At 39.6% G+C, this 22,873-nt stretch overlaps 1 protein-coding gene across 1 annotated transcript in view; it reads right to left on the bottom strand.

Annotated features, from left to right (window-relative positions):
• Window positions 1-3,767: 3,767 nt before the first annotated feature.
• The window catches only part of samd10b (sterile alpha motif domain containing 10b), a 65,732-nt gene continuing 46,626 nt past the window's right edge, over window positions 3,768-22,873 (bottom strand). Inside the window, exons 4-5 of the mRNA XM_042492266.1 lie at window positions 15,294-15,434; window positions 3,768-4,165 (exon numbers count right to left, since the gene is read on the bottom strand). Of these exons, the coding sequence (XP_042348200.1) occupies window positions 4,143-4,165; window positions 15,294-15,434 (164 nt within the window). The 3' untranslated portion in view covers window positions 3,768-4,142. The remainder of the gene's footprint in view (window positions 4,166-15,293; window positions 15,435-22,873) is intronic.

Here is a 22,873-nt window from a genome sequence, read left to right as displayed (position 1 = left end):
ATTTACATTTTATCAAGATTTAAAGTTACAGGCCGCTTAAAGAGTAAGGCTGTATGCGAGGTGTCACATATTTGGTCACCTTGAGCTCCAAAAAACCAAGACGGCAACAGCCAAAACGTTGAACTCAAGGCTTCAAAACAGGACTCTACAAACCACTTGATGATGCCACTGTAGCTTCGTCCATTATTTGTATATGCTCTTTGGCTTTAAACAGGGCAAAAAAGCTGAAGAATGTCAGAAAACTGGCTATGCTTAAAGAAAGTGTTCCTGCACGGTGAAAAATGCAAAGCAACAAAATGAACATGATTTCTACATAAACACTATTTCCCTCTTCTTCTTTTTTTTTTAAAGAATTATATTCAAATATAACCCTTTGTATCACCAACATTTTGACTAGAAACTATAATTTAATTACATTTTTTCTCACTAACTGATTACAGTTACATTTATTTTGTAATTTAATCATGTCACTAGTTACTCCCAAACATTGTCTTCAGATTAGCTGCACTTTCTTTTTGAAGTGCTTTTTTTCCTTTATTTCTTATTTCAGGACATTCAGCACCAGGAGCACGTCTTTATAGAGTAAGGAAATAATTGAATAAATCAATGAATTAATGGGTGAGGGAGAAATGAGGAAAGCAAGAATAGAAAAACAAACAGCAGGAGGAAGTTGGTAAAGAAGAAAAAACCAAAGGAAGAACAAGAAAAAGAGATATTAGAATCTACAAGAGGTGTGCAGCATGTAGGCTTTGGCCAGAAAAGGATATCTGGAGACACTTTGGGGATTTAAGGTGAGCCACTGAGGTGAATCACTTTTGTGCCACTTAAATAAAAGCAGTTGGATTTCTATGTGTGCGTGTCTCTGTGTGTGCATGTGTGTGTGTGTGTGTGTGTGTGTGTGTGTGTGTGTGTGTGTGTGTGTGTAGGTGTAAGAAAGAGACATAAAAAGTACACAGGGAAAGAATGAATTTGAGTGTGTCTGTAGGCTTAATATATTATAGTAAAATTTTATTCACAAGTGTGTCAGAAAAGTATGGAAAAAAGAAATAAATTATTGTGGTCAAGAGTGTAGGGGAGTTATACATAGGTTCTGTTATTCAAAGGGTTTTTTTGCACAAACTTCATCCCTAAGTGCCTCAGTGTTGTGACAGATACGAAACTAAGGAAGGAAGCCTGTTACATTTATTTTGGGATTGTCCAATGCTAGATTTATTTTGGTCTGACATTTTTGAATTTCCAAAGTAAACCAGCTATAATTCCCCACAGAGACTTGGCTATTTTTGAATGTTCAGAGGACACTCCATCACTTCCCTCTCATAAGGTGTACAATTAGCTTTGATGATGGGAACACTGCCAGACTAAAACGCTGATTCTCCAAGACTTGGAGGACAACACCATCTTGTTTCCAAAGATAACAGAACTTATCTCTGTCATACCTGGAGACACTTTGTGTAAACAACATGAAATGTCTGTCTATATGGGAAAGATCTAATTAACCTTTTCTCCTTACTGGCGTCCCAAGAACATTTTCACAGGGATAGCCCACAGGTGGATTATGAGGCAATGGGTCCCTGGGCACAGATACGCAAAAGGCCCCACCACCTCTCCAACATCAGTGGAAGACACACTGAATTTGTGTTGGTTTTGCTTTTCTGTTTTTTGTGTGTGTCTTTTATTAGTCATCTGGGGTCTATTAGGGGCAATTTTGTCTCTTTTTTAGTAGTTTTTTGGCCTGTTTTTGTGATCTTTTATTTTATTTGTATAGAATAAACCATTCACTGGGAACAAGCCTTCTTTAGGTTTAAAAACACCACAAAAAGGCCTTCAATTAAAATTATTTACCTCGTCTGTCTCATTTGTGAATGCGATATGTCAAGAGCAGCTAGAAGGAACTTCTTCAGATTTGGCACATAGACATAACAATGAACTGATCCAGTTTTACTGGTCATAGGTCAAAGGTCAAGGTCACTGTGAACTTTAATCCATCTAATTCTCAACAATGTGATATCTTAAGAACGCCTTGAGGGAATTTCTTCAATTGGTACAAACCTTCATTTGGACTCAATGAAGAGCTGATCAGATTTTGGTGGCCAAAGGTCAAGGTCACTGTGACCTTAAACCCGCCTCACTCTTGTGACGTGATATCTCAAGAACACCTTGACTCAACAATGAACTGTTCATCACAACTTACTCTGCTCAGTCAGATACTGAGTTGCTGACACTGATTTTGGCTGTCCATCTTGATCTTCCATGCTGCCGGGGGAAAGATGTGTGTGAAGCATCCATGTTTTCACAGACATGGATGTGAACTACAAGTTCAACTTGAGTGGTTCGCTGAGGCATACACCTGCAAGGTGGTAATTCTAGTTTATACCTTCCTTAAATTGAGCAGAGATTAATGTTAGTTTATTCTTCTTCCTGCTAGTTTCTTGCTGTAATGCCAAAAAATCAGTTTAACAAAAACTTAATGAATAATAAAAAAAAAAACATTACAGTAACACAGTGTAAAAATAAAGACCAACACTTAATCTGAATTAGTTTATTCTAAAAAGACAGCTTTCATAGTGCTCCATACCACATGTCTTTATATCTGTAAAGCAGATAAACACGTTTCTATTTTCCTTTTTCTGCATTTCAAACAGCTTATCAATCATCTGACAAAGTAAACCAAAAGTGTTCATATTTACAGTACATCAGGTAATCCAAAAATAATACAGTATGTTCTCGCCCTTTTAACAGTCAATTACCTACATTACCCAAAGACTCCTTGTCAAAGGACTGATGGAAGGATGCTGAAAGGGGAGGTTTTGTTCGTTGGAAGTTTATTTATTTATTTGTTGAATTTATTGATTTATGATACTTAAACATCTTCATCGTACGTAACTGTCTCCTGCTGTCTACGGTGACATCAAAGGTGCTCTCTCAAGTTGCGCTGGGAATCCTGCGCCTGGGTAGCTGTCATAGTATTTTGATTTCTGAGCATTTGAAATCACAGTGTCACACCAGGGACAGAGAGTGTAGAAGACAACAGAGTCTCATCCTTTTTCTGAGTGTTTGTGTGCAGGAGATGACATACAGTATACAGTAGCACACACAAAGGACAGAAGCTATGACGCTGTAACAGGCAAAATGTAGATTTCCCTCAACAGACACTCACACTCGCATCTCAAATCATTTATCCCAGACAGTGCTACTCATCTTCACCTTATATCATTTCAATTATTGCTTTATCAAGCATAGAAAGTCAGTGATTATCACATTAACTCTATGTCCACTGGATCCATTCCATTAATAAAAGACTACTGTTACAGTATACGCAGATTTACAGTGTATGTTATTCTACAACGCTCATATGTATTTCTAGTTTCTCGCTGACATACTGCAGATCTGTCGCAATACAGAACAACTGATTGTTGGAATGACATTCGGCTTAATGTGCTATTGTTGCTCCTCCAAACCTACAAAACCAAAGTCCTGAGAGGAAAATATGACCTGCGGGTGAGGAATCTGATTAGGATTGTATAAACCAAGACCAGCTCTAATTCCTTGTGGACAGGCTCGTTGTTATTCTAACAGAGTTGAAGATCAACTGGAGGTTTCCTTCATTTCAGATCCAGTGGCCAAATGGTGCATGTAAACACCACAATACAAACCATCATCCACATGGTTTCAGCATCAGTGGACTCAAGGGTATAAAACCATATCAAAGAGTTATTCATGTAATGACCTTGTTTACCAAGACAGAGGAAAAAACATGTTTCTGCGCATGTAAAGTCAAAAACAACAGTCCGATCTGAATGAGACAGGAAACCAAAAGGAGATTTGATGTGATCAAGCATATACCAGTGACAGGCCTACATCATCACTAAGGTTGTGAATCTTACATCTTATCACTATGTTACAGTGGGTACCCCTGCCTCGAGCAGGGCTTTGTTTCTGTCTCAGTGTCTGTAAACTAGATTGGCCGCGTTGAATGAGAATCCTCCAGACCGGTTGGCATGTTGTCTATAGGCTCGTCCCGTCCCCTTTCACTTGCCGATTCTCCGCTCACATATCTGAAGACAGCAGCTCTTCCACGGCTCCTAGAGATGTATTGTGACAGGGGACGAGGGAAGGGGCTGCCAAATGGATCCAGGGATGAGCTAAGAGAAGTTTCCAAAGGAGGCTGCAGAGAGAGGGGAGAGAAGAGGGGGCATAAATAATTAGGATTCACATAGATAGAGAAAGCGGAGGTCAAAGTGCAGACCACCCTGACACCATGCCCTTTTTGTAGCCTCAGTGCATGGTGTATATTTTGGGGGTGATGCAAGGGCCACGTCCCCCCCGATATGTAACACGTGCATTTGCCACCCAAATAAAAACATAACAGTAGCAGAGGAATTTTATTTTGACTAAAAACAAACATGTGTTCACCATACACTGATGAAGAAAAAGGCACAAATTGGAACAGAAAAATTCAACAGAATGCAGGAAATTAAATGTTTAATGCTTAAAATTTTCTGGCAGAGGAACCACCAACCCATCATTTCATGTGCTCCCCCCACAGATGTATTAAATGACCTGGTTACAGCATTCGCTGGGGGTCCCATTTATTTCTATTAAAGTTTCTTAGTGGCACATGAAGGCAAATGATGTGTTTCTGCAGTTTGAAATAACCTGGATGATCAGCATCATTAGGCCCACAGAGCAAGCACACCAGAAACATCCGGTTCTGCTAACTTGAATGGGAATAAAATCATTTAATCTTGCCGTTCTTTAGACTTTTGAAATGTTATTGGACCAAATTAATCAAATCCTGATAATGAAAAAAAGAGTCATTTCGTTGGTATTTTGATGCTCAAAAGAAGGCATCAACTGATTTACACACATCTGTTTCCCAATGTTTTTCCCCAAGATAGTTTCTGTCCTGTAAGACTGCTCTTATCACCCTGATGTATGATCAAGTGTTAATTTTTCTTCTGTCTTGCTTTAAGTAGTGACTTGATGCTATAGAAAGACAATTTGACAACATGACTGAAAGCTGTGTGTGCCAATCAGTGTGCTCGTGTTCAATGGCCCTGCTTGCGATAGGTCACAGGGTGTATTGGCAGGAACTTGATACCACAGACAGATCACTGCCGGGCAGTTTCCAAATGTCACAAAAGCAAGATGGCAGCAGCTGTATCCGGGATATTTTAGTTTAGTTTTGTTCAGTGGGAGAATGTGGAGAAGCATCATCCATTGGTTTATGGTTACCCCCTAATGTTAAGACACATGTTGAAACAAAACCTACACCCTTGCCACAGGGCATGGTCAAAAATGAATTTCTCTTTGCTGGTCTGTCTCTGGTAATGCATCACAAAACTGTTGAAACTCACACTGCCTTGAAAACACATCAGTCACACTTAAGAGCCTTTTCAAAGCACAAGTATGGGGCTCATAACCTTCCTGAATCTGTATGTGACACCTTCCTCCCCCAGACTCTGTTCCTGAATAATCAAGTAACCAGTGTGGCTGGCTTCTATTCGTGTAACACACTGCACTCAATCACAGTGCAACAATCTCTATAACAAGCAATAATTTAGTATGAAACACTGGCTGACTGAACAAGTAAGAGAGAGTAATGGTAGCGCATGAAAATTGCTACAATGACGTTAGTGTAGAAAGACACTGAAACAATGACATATAAACTGTGAAAAGAAAAAATAAAGGTGTTTTATCATCAAATGCCATTACAGCACAGATGTACAGCTAAGTGTATAATACACACAAATCCTATTGTATATATTTCTACTACATCATTCTACTCTGATGTTTCCCTATAAACTGTAACACAGGCCTATAATAGCTTTATGACAAAGGGTAGAAATTCTGACATTAAGCTAATCAGTGTGTAATAAAAAGCCTTTTTTCCTCCATGTCATCATCTTTTTTTCTCTCTCTCGAAACAACAGATGCGACCAGGTGGTTTCCCTGACAACTAGCCAGTTCGTTCCATCCTGAAATGACACAGGGAGTCAGTGGGAAGGCAGACTTTCCTCTCCCAGACTGCTGGCATTTCGGCTCTAAGCCCCCCTCTCCTGATAGCCGAGGAGGACGCGCCACCTGTCTCTAGACACAGACAGATGTAACGCGGCACAGGAGTGAACCTGAACCAGGAAACGATAGAGAGAGACAGGAGGATGGAGAGGCATGGATATGACTAGAGGCTCGTGCAGACACACACAAAAAAAAAACACTTCTCTGATGGAAGCCCTTTTAAATGAGCTCCCAATGGAGTCGTCACAGCCTAGGTGCAGCAGAGGAGGAGAGGCGGGTAGGAGAGTGGCAAGCGGGCAAAATTTGAGCTGAGGCGAAATGACATGTTCCTCCTTTTCCCCTGTCTGTCAAGCTCAGAGTTTCATTCATATTCTAATTCAGAGCTACAGTTCAGCTGGCAGGCGCCACACGGAGCTCTGAGTAAAGCTCTGCGAGGACGAGTAACATCACAGGAGCGTTTCAGAGCAACAAGGTTACTAAGACAATTTCCCACGGCAACCAAAGTGCTGCTGACAACATATCTTTTGACTTGGGTATAGGGGTGAGGGGCTGGTCATCCTGTTTCAGCTAATTAGCGCAGACTCTGAAACACGACAGATGGTTACACACAAAGGCATCCGCCGACTTTGATGAAAATTTGATGTGTTGTGAAGGAAGGAGGGACTGACAGTTAATCATAAAGATATACCAACAACCAGAGGCTAAGCAGAATAAGGAGGGCAGATCCCCCACTGGGCTCTGATCTGAATTCTCCCTCCCAAAGCTTTCCAGATGTTACAACAACCCCTGCATGGTTCACACAACTCTGATAGATGCTATATCTCTGGGCTATGGAAGTCAGCGTCCTTACCTTTTACTGACTGACTAATACAACAGAGCCTTGTCTGCTGAAATACATGAAATACTGTAAGTGAAGTGCCTAACAAATACAAGATTCATGCACAAAGGTAGCGAGGGAACATATTTCACAACCATGAAAGAGTTATATACAAGAGGAGACATAAATATATTGTGAAATAATGCAAAGCAAACTGTAGCACTAAGGGTTGAGGTGGTGGATGGGCCTATGTACTGTATATCCACATTCAACTTTGACGCTCTTTTTAAAATTTTTAGACTTCATGTTGTTGTTTTGTTTACACTTTTGTCAACTTTCTTTCTTCAAACTTTGTGCAAGTTTGTTATTTGTTATTAAAAGTTTTATGACCTGAAACTTTGCCCTGAGTTTAAAGTGAACACAAAAATTTATATATATATATATATATACATATATGTTTTTAGTTTCAAACACACCCCTTTTGGACTTGAAATGTGGCTGCAAAAAGTTTGTTTCTTGGAGTTACAGTTTCAATAGTGTGTTTGTTAAAATGCATCCCAGCATTGATAATATGAACATCAAAACTTTTCAAAGCTCTGCAGGTAGATATGACAGTTGCTAAGCTCATTTTTGGGTGGAAAAGAAGAGTACAGAACGAGTTTAACCTTTTTTTTTGCTGTGAATAGTGTGGGTTGGATACTTAGCACTCCATCTCAGCTATCTCGTGGTATTTTACAGCAGACACATTGTAAAATATAACTTCAAAAGTTTCTGTCAATATTGTTGTTATGCATGTATGATAAAATCTCATGAAGATTCGCATCTAAATACATTACATATTTATCAAGAGCCCAAAAACTCTACTGGTGAAACTTTCTGTGCCTGCAGGGTTAAATCAAACTTGCTTTTTTATGACCTAAACTTAACTCTCTACCCACCATTTCATATGACAAACATGCACAAATGTCACATCCAACTTGTGAAAGAACTTAACTTCCTCCACTCAGAGTTTGAGCTCCTTTCAGAAAATGTTTGCTGTACTCTACTTATTCCTTCCTGTAAGTGAAACGCACAAAGCATCTCAACGTTTCAGATGCTGTGCTGTGTGCTGTTGTCCATGAAAACATGGTTCCATTCATGTGTTCAGTGGTAGTGGTGAAAGAGCAGCCATTCAGAAATACCCGTCAGACAGCACTCTCAGAAGTGTTTCCGTTAAGTGAGGAAGGAAAGAAAAGAGTTCATGTGCTCTTCTGAGCCTCAGGACACAGAGCTACTCTTAGAGAGAACAAAACAGCTAACCTTAGAAGACGTTGCAGTTAACCTTAAAGAGAAACTTGAAATTTAGTATTGCACTCCATAAAGTTCTGGGACTTGAGTGACAGATTAGAAAAAAGAATGGTCAAAGTTGGTGAAACGGAGGGCAAGAGATCCTCACTTTTAGTCTCAAAATGGGTCCAAATCCAAAAACACTGAATCCTGCAATTCCCATAATTCAACTCAATAGTATCTTTCCATCTCCACACCTGTGTTTTTTCAGGGCAGCCCATTTCCACAACTGTGATGAAGACAAAAAGATCTTGAGTCATTACAATGAGAAGCTTTCTCAAAACTATGACTTAGTACCTGAAAACAATGAGAACCTTTGTAAAATAAATAATTAATTATCTCAAAATAATGACTTACTTATCTTAAAATGATGACTTAGTATCTGAAAATAATGAGATTTTTTTTTCAAAATGATGAATTATCTTGAATACTGACTTATCTCGTATAATGACTTGAAATAATAATATAATACAAATGATGAGAAAGTTTCTAATGAAATGTTGACTTAATATTATTTCTCATTATTTTGAGATATATTATTATTTTAAGAAAGTGTCTCATTTCAATAACGTACAGATAATCTTTTTTTCCGTCACATTGGCAGAATGGGCCTCCATAAGTTTGCAATACAGATGTCCTGTCAAATACTTTAAGTCTCAAGCCAAACTGTAGACGACCTTGAGGACATCATGTAAGCCACTGTGCAACTTTTTCGACAGGATGAGTGGTCCTCACCATGATGAGCAAGCTTGATTTCATGTCCTAAATTGGTGTGCCCCTTTAATACAAATTTTGTTGTTAAATCCTCATGAAATCGCTCCATGTATGCATCAAAACTTCAGTAAAACATGGAGATAATCTACAAATACACCTTTCCACATTTTCTATAGACTCCATCAGACAAAAAAATACAATCTCTCTCAGTCACAGACACTTGAAATATTTTAAATTCATACTGTCATGTTTTCCTTTGGTTATTGTGTGGAGAACAGCATTTTCAACAATAATTTGCAACAGAAGTAATGTGATTTCATGTTAAGTGTGAAATGATATTACAGTGCTTTGAGCAAGTGAGCCTGCTCCAGACAGATTAGCATGGAGCTGAGAGTACAGAGCCCCACAGCCAGGGAATCAAAGTGCTGTCAGAGCAAGCCTCCTTTCACTATCCGTGTTCCCTCATTAACCTCTTTACCCGTCTCGTTTCTGTATCTCTGTGATCTGTTGATCTCAGCTCCTGTATTTTCTCTATCTCTTAAACATCTCACCTCCAATCGCAGCTCTGTGTGCTCTTTCCCCCTTTTACAGCTCGCTGATCCTCCTTTCTTCCCTCTCTATATTGAAATCTTATCCCTCAGGTGTTTCTCTGCTCTTTTCCACCAATTGTCCTTTTAATTTTCGATCACATATTTTATTTTCAAAAGGAGTTGGAGCGACACTGAGAGAGCACTTATTCCTTGTAAAGGTTTAAGAAATGACTGAAGAGTGCATTTTACAAAGCTGCTGATGTCACTCTTGTAAAGGTTGTGGTAAATCGTGCTATCGTGGCTCAGATCAGACATGAATGTGTCTCACGTCACATTCAAGCTTATTTGTATTTTCATCCTCTTTTCAACAGTTATTGTGAGATCAATATTTAATCTTTGGTAAATCCATTGCAGATGAATCAGACTTGACAGGCGGTATGATACAAGGCTCCACTAAATCACACTAGAATTGGGAGAATCGTTCAGGAAAAATGGCTGGAAGTGTCATTTTGTGTGGAATAAAACAGCCCGCAGGTGCATCAGCTACTGTGCGACAAGTTCAGCTCTTTCTTTCTCACCTCTAGCCCTCATCCTTCCACCACCATCACGATTGCTTCTCAACACGACTGTCCTCCAAAATATGACCACATAGGTTGTCTGTACAAGCTGCTTATCTCGATATATTTACATTATTGTTATGTGGTAACCTCTAGTGGCTATTGTGATTATGAAAGGAACTAAAGAGGAAGTCAGCTGACATAGTATAAAGAGCGACAATGTCCACATATGGGGCGAGATTGGTGTGGATGGATGGGTGGGTAAAAAACAAACAGGACATTAAAACAGGAAAAAAAATAGAATAAAATTTGGTCATATGATGATTATTGCTGGCCTCCATGGCAACCCCCCAGCCACGGAGAGCTTTCCCCTTTTTTAACCTCCTTAAGGACGGCTCTGGACATGTCACATGACATAGGTCACATCACATTATTATAGAAACAAAATTATCTTTTTTTCTCAACATAATTAAGCAGTTTTATTGCCAAAACACAACAAAGTAGTTTTGATGCAATTGTGACCATTTCAGAACATTAACCATGTTTTTAAAACAGCAATGATCATAGTCAGGAGATCGCATAAATCAGTTGACTTCATCCTCTGGGGACCACGAACGATTTTTCTATTCAATCTATCCAAAAGTTGATATTTCAGAGATATTTCAGTCTGAACCAAACTAGTGGACTAGAGCCATGTTACGTACAAGGTCATTACTGCATGAATAGTTCAGAGAAATGTGATGCCTTAATATTAGTTTTGGACAGACCTCACTCAGGTAATTTGAAAGTATAGGCTGAGATGCTGAAACATGGGTAAACTTGCTAGTTGTGTGACTTTGCTGAAGTGTCAGTTGTCACGCTGTAGATGACTTTGGGACAGGTCATTTTATGGTAAACTGTTTTTTTAATGTGCAGTCCACACTCAGACCTTTATCGCCTCTGCCCTCGTGTACCACCTCATCACCACCTCATCACACTCAGCACTAAAACAGCCCCCATTATCACCCCTCCAGCCGCTTCCCACTGCGTCCTACCATTATCACCTCTGAATACCCTCCAACCCTGTGAACCTCAGGTGTTTTATAAGACCACCAAATTAGCTTGCCCTTATAGCTTAGAGTCAGAGCCTGCTGAAGTGGCAAATTACATTTGCATTGCTCTATTAATAGAAGTGTCCAACAGCAATTTAATTATTTCTCCTTACCTGTGAATTGTGTTCTTCTCTCAATTTAATTCAGTTTTAATCGGTTCAACATGCTTGATTGACATGAATGTCATGAAAAACAATTATCACAAAGTTTCCAAGAGGAATGAGCTAAAACGATAAGACATTAAAAAATAAAACTGAGTGAGTTTGGGTGTCCTTCCACTGGTTAAAGGCACTTGCAACTGGTTTGAGTCTTTAGCCCCTTTAACAACGCCTGTTTAAGGTGGGAAAGTGTTATTCCACCTTGCCGCTCATTATAAAAGGTAAAATCATGGTACAGAAGGACAGGACGGAGTTGTCTCGCCTTTTAGCTCACAGTAACAGCACAGAATTAACATCTGTGATGAAAGGGACAGCGAGCAGGACAGAACGAGTGTGACGTTTTGACAACGTGATATGTGTGTGAGATTTAAAATGCAGCGAGCAGCAGTTAGCAGCTAACTCGAAGAAGAAGAACAGCAGCTGAAAATGTCTGCAAGTTGGGCAGACAATCAGGTTTGGGAGCCCCTTACCCTCTGAGCAGAAGACAAGATTAGCTGCCATGTAACAGGGACAGTAAATTTTTTTTTTGCTATGTTATGCCATTGTTATTGTTTAGAAAGTACTGCCAACACATAATATGTCACACTAGAGGCTGGCAAGACTCTTTTACATCTTGGATGCCGGCATGCTATCTTAATTCACACATTGGGATAACATGGTGCCGCATTGTTTGGTTCTGTGTAAAACTGCAAAAGCAAAATAAAGAAAGGACTTTTCAGCAGCCTTACAGCTCAGTCTCTGTGTAAAAAAGTCTTTTGCCGCATATCATCCTTATTTCTCCCTCATTGTGTATCCTGTCACTCTCTAGTGAAACTTCAAAGCCAAGATGCTAAAAGATAATTAAAGCTGTGGAGATACTGTATGTAGTTTACTTATTGCTTAGCAGGGTTGATCTTCTGTTTCAGGTCAAATAAAGGTTGTTTGGTTTGTGGTGTCTATAACCCTCTTTGTTTTTATGGAGCTTAGTCCTGCACACTGGCTATAGCCTTCTTCTCTGACAGCTCCTTTTGTTTTTTAATTGCAGTTGGAGATCCAAGTGGTTCTGATCACTTTTCTTTGTTAATTCAAGGAACAATAACTTTTTTAAAATTTGTTTTTGCCCATCATTCAGACACATACGTTTTGCCATTTGATTTTAGTTTATCATTTTCCTGATTTCTTTTTTGAAAATGCTTTGTTCATTTTGTGTTGGGCTATTCAGACAAAAAGATTATGCTTTTAAATGTCAGCTTTCAGAGTTTGTTTATGTATCTGGCTTTTAATATATACATATATATACACACACACACATATATATATATATATATACGGTTGCACCACTATGCTCCTTATCTTTATGTCATCATCTCTTTCTGTCTCCCTCTCTCTCTCACACACACTTTTGATATTGCTGTGGGGATCTAGCGCTCTCACAAAATCTCTGGCTCAGCATGCAGTCGATGTTCAGTCTACAAAAACACTCTCAGGTCCCAAAGGTGGGTCATGGATAGATTAAAATGGGCATCAAACGCAGAGTTATTTATATCATTTCTGTCAAGCTCTTACCTCAAAGCAGACTGAAGTGGAAAAAAAACCCAATAACAGTATGAGCAGCATGAATGATCTGAAAGGGAGTCTAAGCTCGACAGATTGCAGAAACCACTTCATTTACTTGTTTGAATGTAACTGGTGATTGTGAGAGCCCTTACACCATTGGTTCATAATGATCAGTTGATGGCATAAACAGCCTCATTGCTCTGCCTGAACTAACAATACTCTATTTCAGTCAGACGCACTTATGTTGAGGGAGACTGGATCATTGAGAGGAAATGGCTGTGCAGTTATTTTTATTTCTTATATTTGCAGAAAATGTTCTGCTGACCATTGAGTTCCAGTTAAAATTTTCAGACATGTTTTTATCCTTGCTAGTACTGAGCCACTAGGAAATATTGGAAACAACTAAAGCAACAAGCATGTTGCATTTCCCCTTTAATGCTATATATTCTCTCTCATTCGAGACATGAGCTCAGCCACAATGCTGCTGCTGAATATAGGTCATGATCTTGAAGATTATGGTGCCCAAAGGAAAACCTGAGTGAAATAGCTGTAAGGTGCTCAGTGCATTTGGCTTTGAATACAAAATCACAAAACGAAATGAAAAACTATGGCACTTCTCATCAATTTAAACATTAAACATTGCTTTACTATGGTGTTATACCACTGAAGAGTTAAAAATATAAATTTGCACTTGGATTTAAAGTTAAAGTAAAAACAAGATAAGTGATTTCTTTCTTAACACATAAATGTAAAAAAAAATCTTGTTGAAAATGTGAAAAGTAACAGTAGACAGTTTTCTCCATTTCTGAGTCCATATTTTTTTGGCGGGCCTAAAAGTCTGCTCTATGATGCACTGGAGCCTTCCTTTACATAATCAATCACCACTGTATAAATACCAAAAACAATCAGTTGGGAAGTAGCAGATCCTACCTCATACCCTTTTTCCACCAAACTTAGTACGTGCACTCCGTTTGTTTAAACACAGGTTAATCCACTAAAAATAAGCTATAGACTGCTTTACCACCACCAGTAGAGCAGCCCTGAGTACACGGCTCTGCAGCGAACAATAGGCCTTTCTGAATGTTAGTGCATTGTTTTTTGTGTGTCATGTTTGACATCACGGACAGGTTCGCAAACAGGTAAACAGTAGGAAGCATACAGTCTATGGTTGAACGCAGCATGGATAGAGGTCTGTGTAAACTTTACAGTGATTACTTTTTTTTACCCCTTGCTTATACAGTCTCTCTTTCAAACTTGGAGTAGACAAATTTGGATTGATTTTTTAGTGCTGCTTAGGTGGAGATGGATGGTAATTAGTGTCAGTGCATCATTGCATCTCGCCAGTTAAGGGGCTAAAAATGAACATATTCACTTGGGTGTTCCAAAGAATGAGCCACCGCACAGCGACAGACTCTTGATAGCAGCTTAACCATGATAAAGCATCCTGAACCGGAGAACAAGAGCCGAGCTCCACGGCGATAGACTCTCGCTCAGAAGCTAACATTAGCACAGAGTACACGCCCAAATCATTGAGCAGTAACTGACGCTAGGGCAGGTAGTTGATTCTGGCTTTAACGACTGAAAGCTCATTAGCAATGAATATCCTGCTTATGTTTATATGATTCTGACATTTTATAGAATTGTTTATTCACGCGTTTATTCAAGTGAACAAGTTAAGAGGGCTTGTAGAAGGTAGCAAACCACCGCTTACACACAGGGGATGAACAGACAGTAATATGTAATATTATGGTAGTTAGTCCTAGTAACCATAACATAAGTTCAGCTTCTTCAGTGGACATGCCCCAAGAATCTCAAAGCAGAGAATACTGCTCATTTTTTCCATAGTTTTGAAACATAATCTTGAAGACTTGGTGATTTATATCTGGCTGGGTGGTTAATAAATGATTTTTCTGTGGTTTGCCTCATTATATGTATTTATTTGTGCTTTACCCGGACTTAAACTGACTTCTCTTCTGTTCGATAGACACCTGTAGTATTCATCCAGGTGCCTACAGGGAGCAATGTTGAAGAACTGAAAGATTTAGGCAATCTCCAGGCAACGTTTCAAAACCATTTTTGGAGAAAGGAAATTGTATGGACATTTCACTTTGATGACTCGTAGCCACCACTGCACACAGAAAACAACCACCCACAACAAGCACAACAACAGCCAAAACAGACTTGCAAAAAGAGAGCGACGTCAACGGCTGGATCCAGGTCAGCATTGATTGACTGAGCCAGTTTATTGATGGCTGGATAATAAAAGTGTTTACCGAAGCCATCATTCAGAGGCAGGGCAGCAAATCAAGAACTCCCATCAATAAAACCTCACACAGCCACAAACAATTGCACTTCGATGTCCGACTCCACGTCTGTCACAGCAGGCCTGCATGCTCTCAGACTGCCTCCTTTCAATTTAGCCAAACCCAACTGCTCTGCACTTATTTGCTGGTTTCTTTATCTTTTCCTCTCTCACAAAAAAGACCCACAATTACTCAGAGATACACAGAAACACGGTTTCTGACACACGCCATCTTGTTACTTACTTCTACTAAGGAGCTGCAGGTTGCGGACCTCTTCTCTGACCTGCAGCTGGAGGACTTGCTGGAGGACCTCCTGCCTCAGTGTCTCCTGGACAATTCCCATCCTCTCTAGCTTCTCCCCGTTCAAACGCAGCAATGCCCGTCCTGCCAGGAGAAGGGGTAGATGGATTTACTTTCTCAAATGATCTTTCCTCAAGTAATTTCATTAAGTCCATGTATATTTGTCATTTCAGTCAACCAGGTGGTGAGATCAATTCCAAAAGAGTTCATTTTTCCATGTACAATCCCTTGTGAATGTGTCAAAAGCACAAAGTTGCAGTGGGTAGACTTTTGATTGTTTCCACAAACAGGATACAGCACCACAGTTTCCTTTACAGGTGAAGATAGATTCAAGATACATTAAATGGACAGTTCAACCTCAAATGTTGGAGAGATATGAGCTATAGAGATGTCTGTCTTGTCTGGAATATAATGGAACTAAATGGCACTCGCCTTGAGGTGCTAAAAGCACCAAAAGATACATATGACAGGGACAACAGCAATGTCTCTTTCACTTTGAGCACCACAAGCCAAGTGCCAACTATTTCCTTTCCATTTGAAAGAAGGCAGACTATGGCTGGTATCGCCAACATTCAGCATCTCTTACCAAAACAATCTTGAATGATTAATAGCACTACAGGTAAGTGGAAAAATGTGTATTTTTTATTTGGGGTTGAACTGTCCCTTTAAACTCCTTGCTGTTCTAACAAAATAATTTCTAATCACCAGCCACCCCCTCTTTATCCTAATTCTGAATTTAAGGAAGAGATATGTGCAGCCCCCACTTAGTGCACTTTGACTGTATTAATATGAGAGCCTATTTATTGCATGTGCAATTATGTTGTAGATCCACCTCTAATTCGCATTGGTAAAATGTTTCCTTTTTAGTAGTACTCTTTAGTAAAGAGGCAGGCATGAGGAGGCTGGCTGGAGTTTTACTACAGAGTTGGAAGTTAACCCTGGGGACTCACACATTTAACATACCATTACCCACAGTAAACAACTTTTACAACCAAGCTGCACTCACACAAACACAAAGGCAATATGAAAAACTTAAGTATTCATGTGTGGTAATACAGGCGTGCGCGCACACACACACACACACACACACACACACACACACACACACACACACACACACACACACACACACACAGAGGTTACTATGGGTTAGGGAGCTATGTCCTTCACCGGTGCAGACAGAGGAGGAATCCATCATACCTGCAGCAGCTCTGTACGATGCCCAAATCATAATTAGACTCATTACTCATGCAGCTCACTCTCCACATCTTTCCATTCATTCCTATTTCCTTCCCTTGGACTTCAGTGCATCCTCTGTGTCTCTGTTTTTCCCCTCTAATTCTGTACAGTATTTCTTTGCATATTTCATACACATAGTAAACTGTATTTTCTGAGTCTCTCACACACATATCTACACACAGATACAAAATGTAGATAACGGGACACAATCATTAAACCATGTTTGTTGTTTCTTTATTTATCTTGAGCAGCTAATACGCATGTCTGTAAGAGGAATGCAAGAGACATGAAGCAAGAAAAGAACAGAACAAAAGAGACAAAAACAAAGGAAAGGTAAATGAAAGGAGAAAAGAGTCGTACGCCCTTTGTCCCCTTGCAGAGCCCATTAAATATAAATATCTTTAACAGAGTCAGTAGTCATATTTCATAAAAACAGGCTGGAGGGTGGAGAACAGATTTATGTGTGTAATAGAGTGATGGACTGAGGTAGGTCTGTTGTGACCCTCAGTGGACTTAGGCCAGGGCTAAGTGCTTCTAAAACTAACTGTAAAAACTAATGTAATGTGCCCCAAGCCATACATACATAACATACCGGTGACATAGGTATGGTACTTCTTCAGTTTTTTGCCCATGTTGCCTAAAACTGATGCTAATACAACACTAAAATACACAAGAAATAAATATTTGGGATTGGTCCATTGTTTATGTGAGACAAGGGGCTGGGTCATGGTCTCAAGAACTAGTCTATACAGCGCATCGTCTGACCAAATCCGCAAATGATGACATTCATCATCTGAGCACATAACAATCATGCTCAAAAGTAGGGTAAAAAACAACCACCACCGAGAGAAGCAAGACCCAAAAAATCTTTATGTATGGACTGAGAGTGCACATTCTACAGACTGTCTCTTCTTGCAAGGCATTCATATTGTTGTACTCGGAAAACTGACAGAAATAGTCAATAGAAAAGGATATAAGGGAGCTAAAGGAAGTTCAAACCCTGCTAACTTTATCACCACACACCTGGCTAATCACCACGTGAAGTTGATGTGAATAACAGATTGTTGGTTTCAGAGAGTTTCTGGCTGAGGAGGCCATTCTTAATGAAGGACATCTTGAATGGTCAGCCATCGCTTAATGTCAGACTGTTGGCGAGTGTCTGTCTCTCTAGTTCTTGCACTGTATCCCGCACCATAAGCCCTTGTTGGACATAGTCTGATTTTTTACACTCACATTGAATTGGTGACAGAAATGGCGAAGCCTCTCAGTGAACAAAATCAATGTGATTGGCAGTTCAGCTCAGGGCACAGGAAGAGAAACAGAAATGAGGCAAGTAAACAAAGTAAAGAGGGAGTGATGTTGAAACAAACTTGTAATATTAGGTGAGATTTATTTTAGCCATTGAGGTCTGTAACAGAAAGGGTTCGTGATTGTTTCCATTATTTGTTGCTAGCTCACTGTAAATTTTATTTGTACATTCAACATCAGTTTGTGTTGTCAGTGTGCTAATTGGCTAAACAGTGTGTTGAATCCAGACCCTAAAATGATGGCGTTTCCACTGAGTGATGTCATGTGACTTCTCTTGAGATGTTATGTGACATCTCTTCTCACAATAACATTCCAAGAAGCATGGCGATGGATTTTCAAAACATCAGCAGGTTTATGTCTATGTCTGCCACCACACTAGCCGTCATTATTTCCAATCGAAGGTGATGTAGGCGTATTATGCGAGTGATATTGGAAAGGCAAGCCCCCTCTATGAGGGAGCGGCCATGTATGAGGGATTTCTAGGAGGTGATGGTCCACCATTTTTACAGAGGAATTGTAAAACTCAACTCAACTTTGGAAGAGTTATGCAACGCAATAACACCTCTTGTAGCGCCTGCTGCATCATGTCAGAGTCAGTTCAATTTTAAGAGTGTCATGTGATTCTTTGTTGCATATCGTGACCGATAAAAGTGTTTGCATTGCAGTTTTGTGAAAAACTCCTTTTTCGGATCGCCTGACATTCCAGATTATGCAAGCTTAAAAACTTTTTTGTGATAAATTGGAGTTTTATAGACATTGACATTTGTGCAATTTGAGGGTTAATGGAAACCCACCTAGTGTGATGTACCTTCACATTCTATATAGCTGATGGGACGTGAGATAATTGCTTATGTTTTACAAAGTAACACGAAACTCAGAGGGGCAGTGTGCCTCTTACAGCTTGTGTGCTACAGTCACATTCCTGTAGCATTCAGATGATTTGGCAGTGATGTTTCAAAATATTCAATAAATTGTAAACAGAGACTTTGACTATGTCCTTGTTTCTATGGTAACTTGTTTTAGATAGATATTATGTAGCTAGAGCATTCATTTTGAACTGTAGACAGACAGCTTCACTGGATCTACTTGGCAGGTGTTCTAAATCAGGAATTTATTTACACTCTGCACCCAATCTGAATCGAGTATTCACCTATACCACCGTATAACATTAAGTTATGGGGGGAAAGGATATTAAAAGCTGTTCCAACATCTGAAAGGCACTTCTGTTGATCTTTGCTGGCACCTTAACATTTGATATTCCACTGATGGATCTCATTTTTGCGTGTGGACTTGTAGAGAGCCTTCCCATGTTTTCATATGTATGACTCAGTTGACTCATCTGCTGACCGATGCACTCTCACAAGTCAAACTACAGCGCTGTCTATTCCAATCTTCATTTTCTTCTTTTATGTAACTAGCACTCCACAGTGCATATAACTGCATGTGCCCTCTGGAGGCGCAGTAAAATAGGATTTCAGCTCGAAAAATACATTTGATGAAAGTATTGAACGTTTAGAAAGTTCAGTATTGAATTCAAGCTCTCAAGAGTGGTACTGAAGTTGGAGTCAGATGTTGGTTATCAAGATGCACTTGTTTGTACTTGTCCAGTTTTCTCCATCTTCAGGGATTAAGGAAACTTTTTTAGTTAAGAAAGCTTTGTTAAAGTTAAGGGATTGGTACTTTGTAGGCAGCAGGCAGACTACTGAACATTATATCAGGAAGCAGCAGTAATTATGATTTTTTTTTCCTCCACATCCCAACTCTTTGAGATATGATATATAGCTCTCACTGAAGCTAGGCAAGCCAAATTAGGACAGAACTGTCAGGCAGTCCTCGCCTTACAACCAGATGGGCTGGAACAATACAGACAATAGCTACCTCCACTGTGTGCTAGTCTCCACTCCCCGGGAGACAAAACCATGACAAACCAGTTAGCTTTTGTAATGGTTTAATGGATATGTGTATGTGTGCGCATGTGTGTGTGTGTACATGTAGTTTAAAAGCAGATTATTTACTTTTCCTTCGAGTCCAGGTGTTCTCTGTTTCTTTCACAGAGTGGAACAACCCATTTTGTGTGAGCGAAACTATCCAGGGGATACAACAACAATAATTTTCTATTTATTTTGTGCACAGTTATTTTTTCCACACACTTCTATCTGCGCATACACACTCATCAACCTCTTCAACCCATCTCTCCAACAGCCCTCTGGTGTGTGCTTGCCGACAGCAGTACCAGTACGTCCTAGAAAAACCACTGCCCTTGGTGCGTGTGTGTGTGTGTGTGTGTGTGTGTGTGTGTGTGTGTGTGTGTGTGTGTGTGTGTGTGTGTGTGTGTGTGTGTGCGTGCATTTGTGTGTGTATACAAATGAGACAAAGCAGATGAATAGAGCTCAAATCAATTCCCCTCAGACAGACTTAATACAGCTCCTAATAATTGCCTGCAGATAGGGAGAGTAGTGCTGTCAAAGGGAGAAAAGAGACACAAAAACAAAAGCTGTTTCAATAGAGATCGCTTCTCTCAATTTGGCTACAAAATAAATTGCTTATTAACGACGTCTGTGGGCAAGTGGGAGGCAGTTCTGCCTTGCCTATAAGACAATAATGACACTTAAAACTGTCTGAAAAGCAATTCGAGAGGGAGGAAGGTAAAGACTTCCTTATAAAAGAACATCCTTTAGATTAAACCTTTGATAGCAGAGCAATTCAGTCCATGCTGTCCCTGAAGGCTTATACTGTAGCTTATATTTTTCAGCTTGTATATACAGGAGCAGCGAGGCAAGTGTGTAGCCCATAGCCAACTATTTTTCCACAATATTGTATGTTCTGTCTTCATCTTATCTGCCTCATCTGCAATTCACACATGATAAAAAATTGTGACCTGTGTCCATATATATTACCATGATAAGGAAAATAAAATATTACCGCAAGCTGTAAATTCATGCAGCAGCAGATGGAATGCAATCCGGTCTGCAAAACCACATCTGGAGGTGGTTTGTCTCGTTTTTTGATCAGATCTCAGTCTTTAATCTATACAATCTATTCAGCTTGCAGTCATGAGAAAGTATCTGTGCATGAGCTGAGGACAGCACGTGACAGTTCATTGACTGTCTGACACCCAAAGTCTACGAACCTGCTGACCGTCAGTATGTTTGCAATTTTGTTATCACGATGCTGGCAGAATGTTGACAAGAAAAAAATGCATTAAATAAAAACAGCTAGAGTGAACATAAGCCGCGATCAAGTGTTATTATTCTGATATCCCGTCTAGTTGCAGATCACATTATTGATACCGAGTAAAAACAGAGCCTCCGTCACTTAATCACACACACACACACACACACACACACACACACATACCATGCCACCGTTTTCACTGCCAGGCATTAAACTTTTACAATGTGTAGATATTGAGTGTAATGTGACGCATTACTTATGGTCTGCTGCAGCTGCTAGTACTGCTAAAACAAAGTCTGCAGGAGTGCTAGAAGTTCGATATTCAGATCCTTGATACTTAAATTTACACTTAAACTTATAAATGAAGAAATTCGACAGTCATTCTTTAACCAGCCTTTTTCATTCGTATCATGTTAACTTTTTTAAAGTGACAAAGTAAATGAGCTGACTTTGTCATCAGTGAGTGAAGAGGATGGTGGATGGCATGTTAGCTAGACACCTGCCAAGCTGCAGATCACTGTTCAAAAGTAACAAACAACAAAATTGGTTGTGATTTAGTGAGTCACTGATGTTTTTCCATCTGCTTTTTGGCTATCAAAATGGGTGCTTTGTAGCCAATTATCACTGAGATAGTGGCTCCCCAAGGGAATGTTTTTTTTTTTTTTTTTTACCAAGACACCATTGCTTGTCCTGCCAGGAAAGTTGCATGAAAAGCAGTTGTGGGTGTATTGCCAGCCCCGTCTAATTCTGCATTTTTTTTTTTTTTTTACAGAGACAAAACCGCTTTTCTAGGGGGGGATTGTTGCCCCAAAACAGGGGGTTATTCTAAGCCAAAACATGGCCTTTTCCTAATCATTACCTGGTGTTTTTGTGCCTAAACCTATATCCACAAGTTAACCACAATGTTAACTAAACATTAAGTTTCGAAGTATCTGCTACATAATAATCCAACACTTTTTCGGGCGATTGGGTTACTTCAACAAAACATTCAGTCACAGGTGTGATATGAGGAACTTAATTTATCACGAGCTCCACATACATCACATCAACAGTATTAGAATTACATTGCACACACAGTCTGACAGCCTATTTCCTGCTTTTGATAACACCCAACGGAAATATCTGAATCTAATCTACCACTACCTACAATATCAGGAATAAAAACAGACAGAACAATAAAAACAGCTGTGACAAAATAAATACGGTGTGGAAAAAAATGAATCTTTACACACTTGTTTTAAATATAAAAGCAGGAAACACTGAAGGAGCTTTACAGTGATCTCCTCAGGCAGCTTGTTCCACTGTAATGGTGCCCTTACTGAGACACGGCGAGAGACACAATTACTTCTGGGTCACTGAACTAATATGATACAGACACAGAATCCATTACTTGGCTGTTGGTGAGATCCAACATCCTTCTGTGTATGAAATACTGCAGAGACTTTCTACGTAGAGCATTTATGGATGGGATTCTTTGATGCGACCATATGCATCGAAAACAAAAACACATATTCAACCAACATTTGCACAAGAAAACACAGTAGCTAATAACCCAGACTAAATGAAATCCAGCTGGACATCATCAAGTGAATACATAAGGATAATTGGATCCAAGCCTCTCTTTCTTCTTCTCTCGGTTTGAGAATACATAAATAAAAATGATCAGATCAGAGCTGCTGTAACTATGACGGTGGCAGCATTGTAAACCCTGAAGCTAGTGTGTGTGTGTTTCCGCCTGTGTGTGTGTGTGTGTGCATGCAAATGTAAGCGAGTGGTGGCTGACCCTACGGCGCAGAACAGCA

Source organism: Plectropomus leopardus, chromosome 8 (assembly GCF_008729295.1).
Source record: "Plectropomus leopardus isolate mb chromosome 8, YSFRI_Pleo_2.0, whole genome shotgun sequence".
Lineage (NCBI taxonomy): Eukaryota > Metazoa > Chordata > Actinopteri > Perciformes > Serranidae > Plectropomus > Plectropomus leopardus.
Note: the sequence above shows the minus strand (reverse complement) of the source record. Positions and strands in the feature narration are given on the sequence as shown.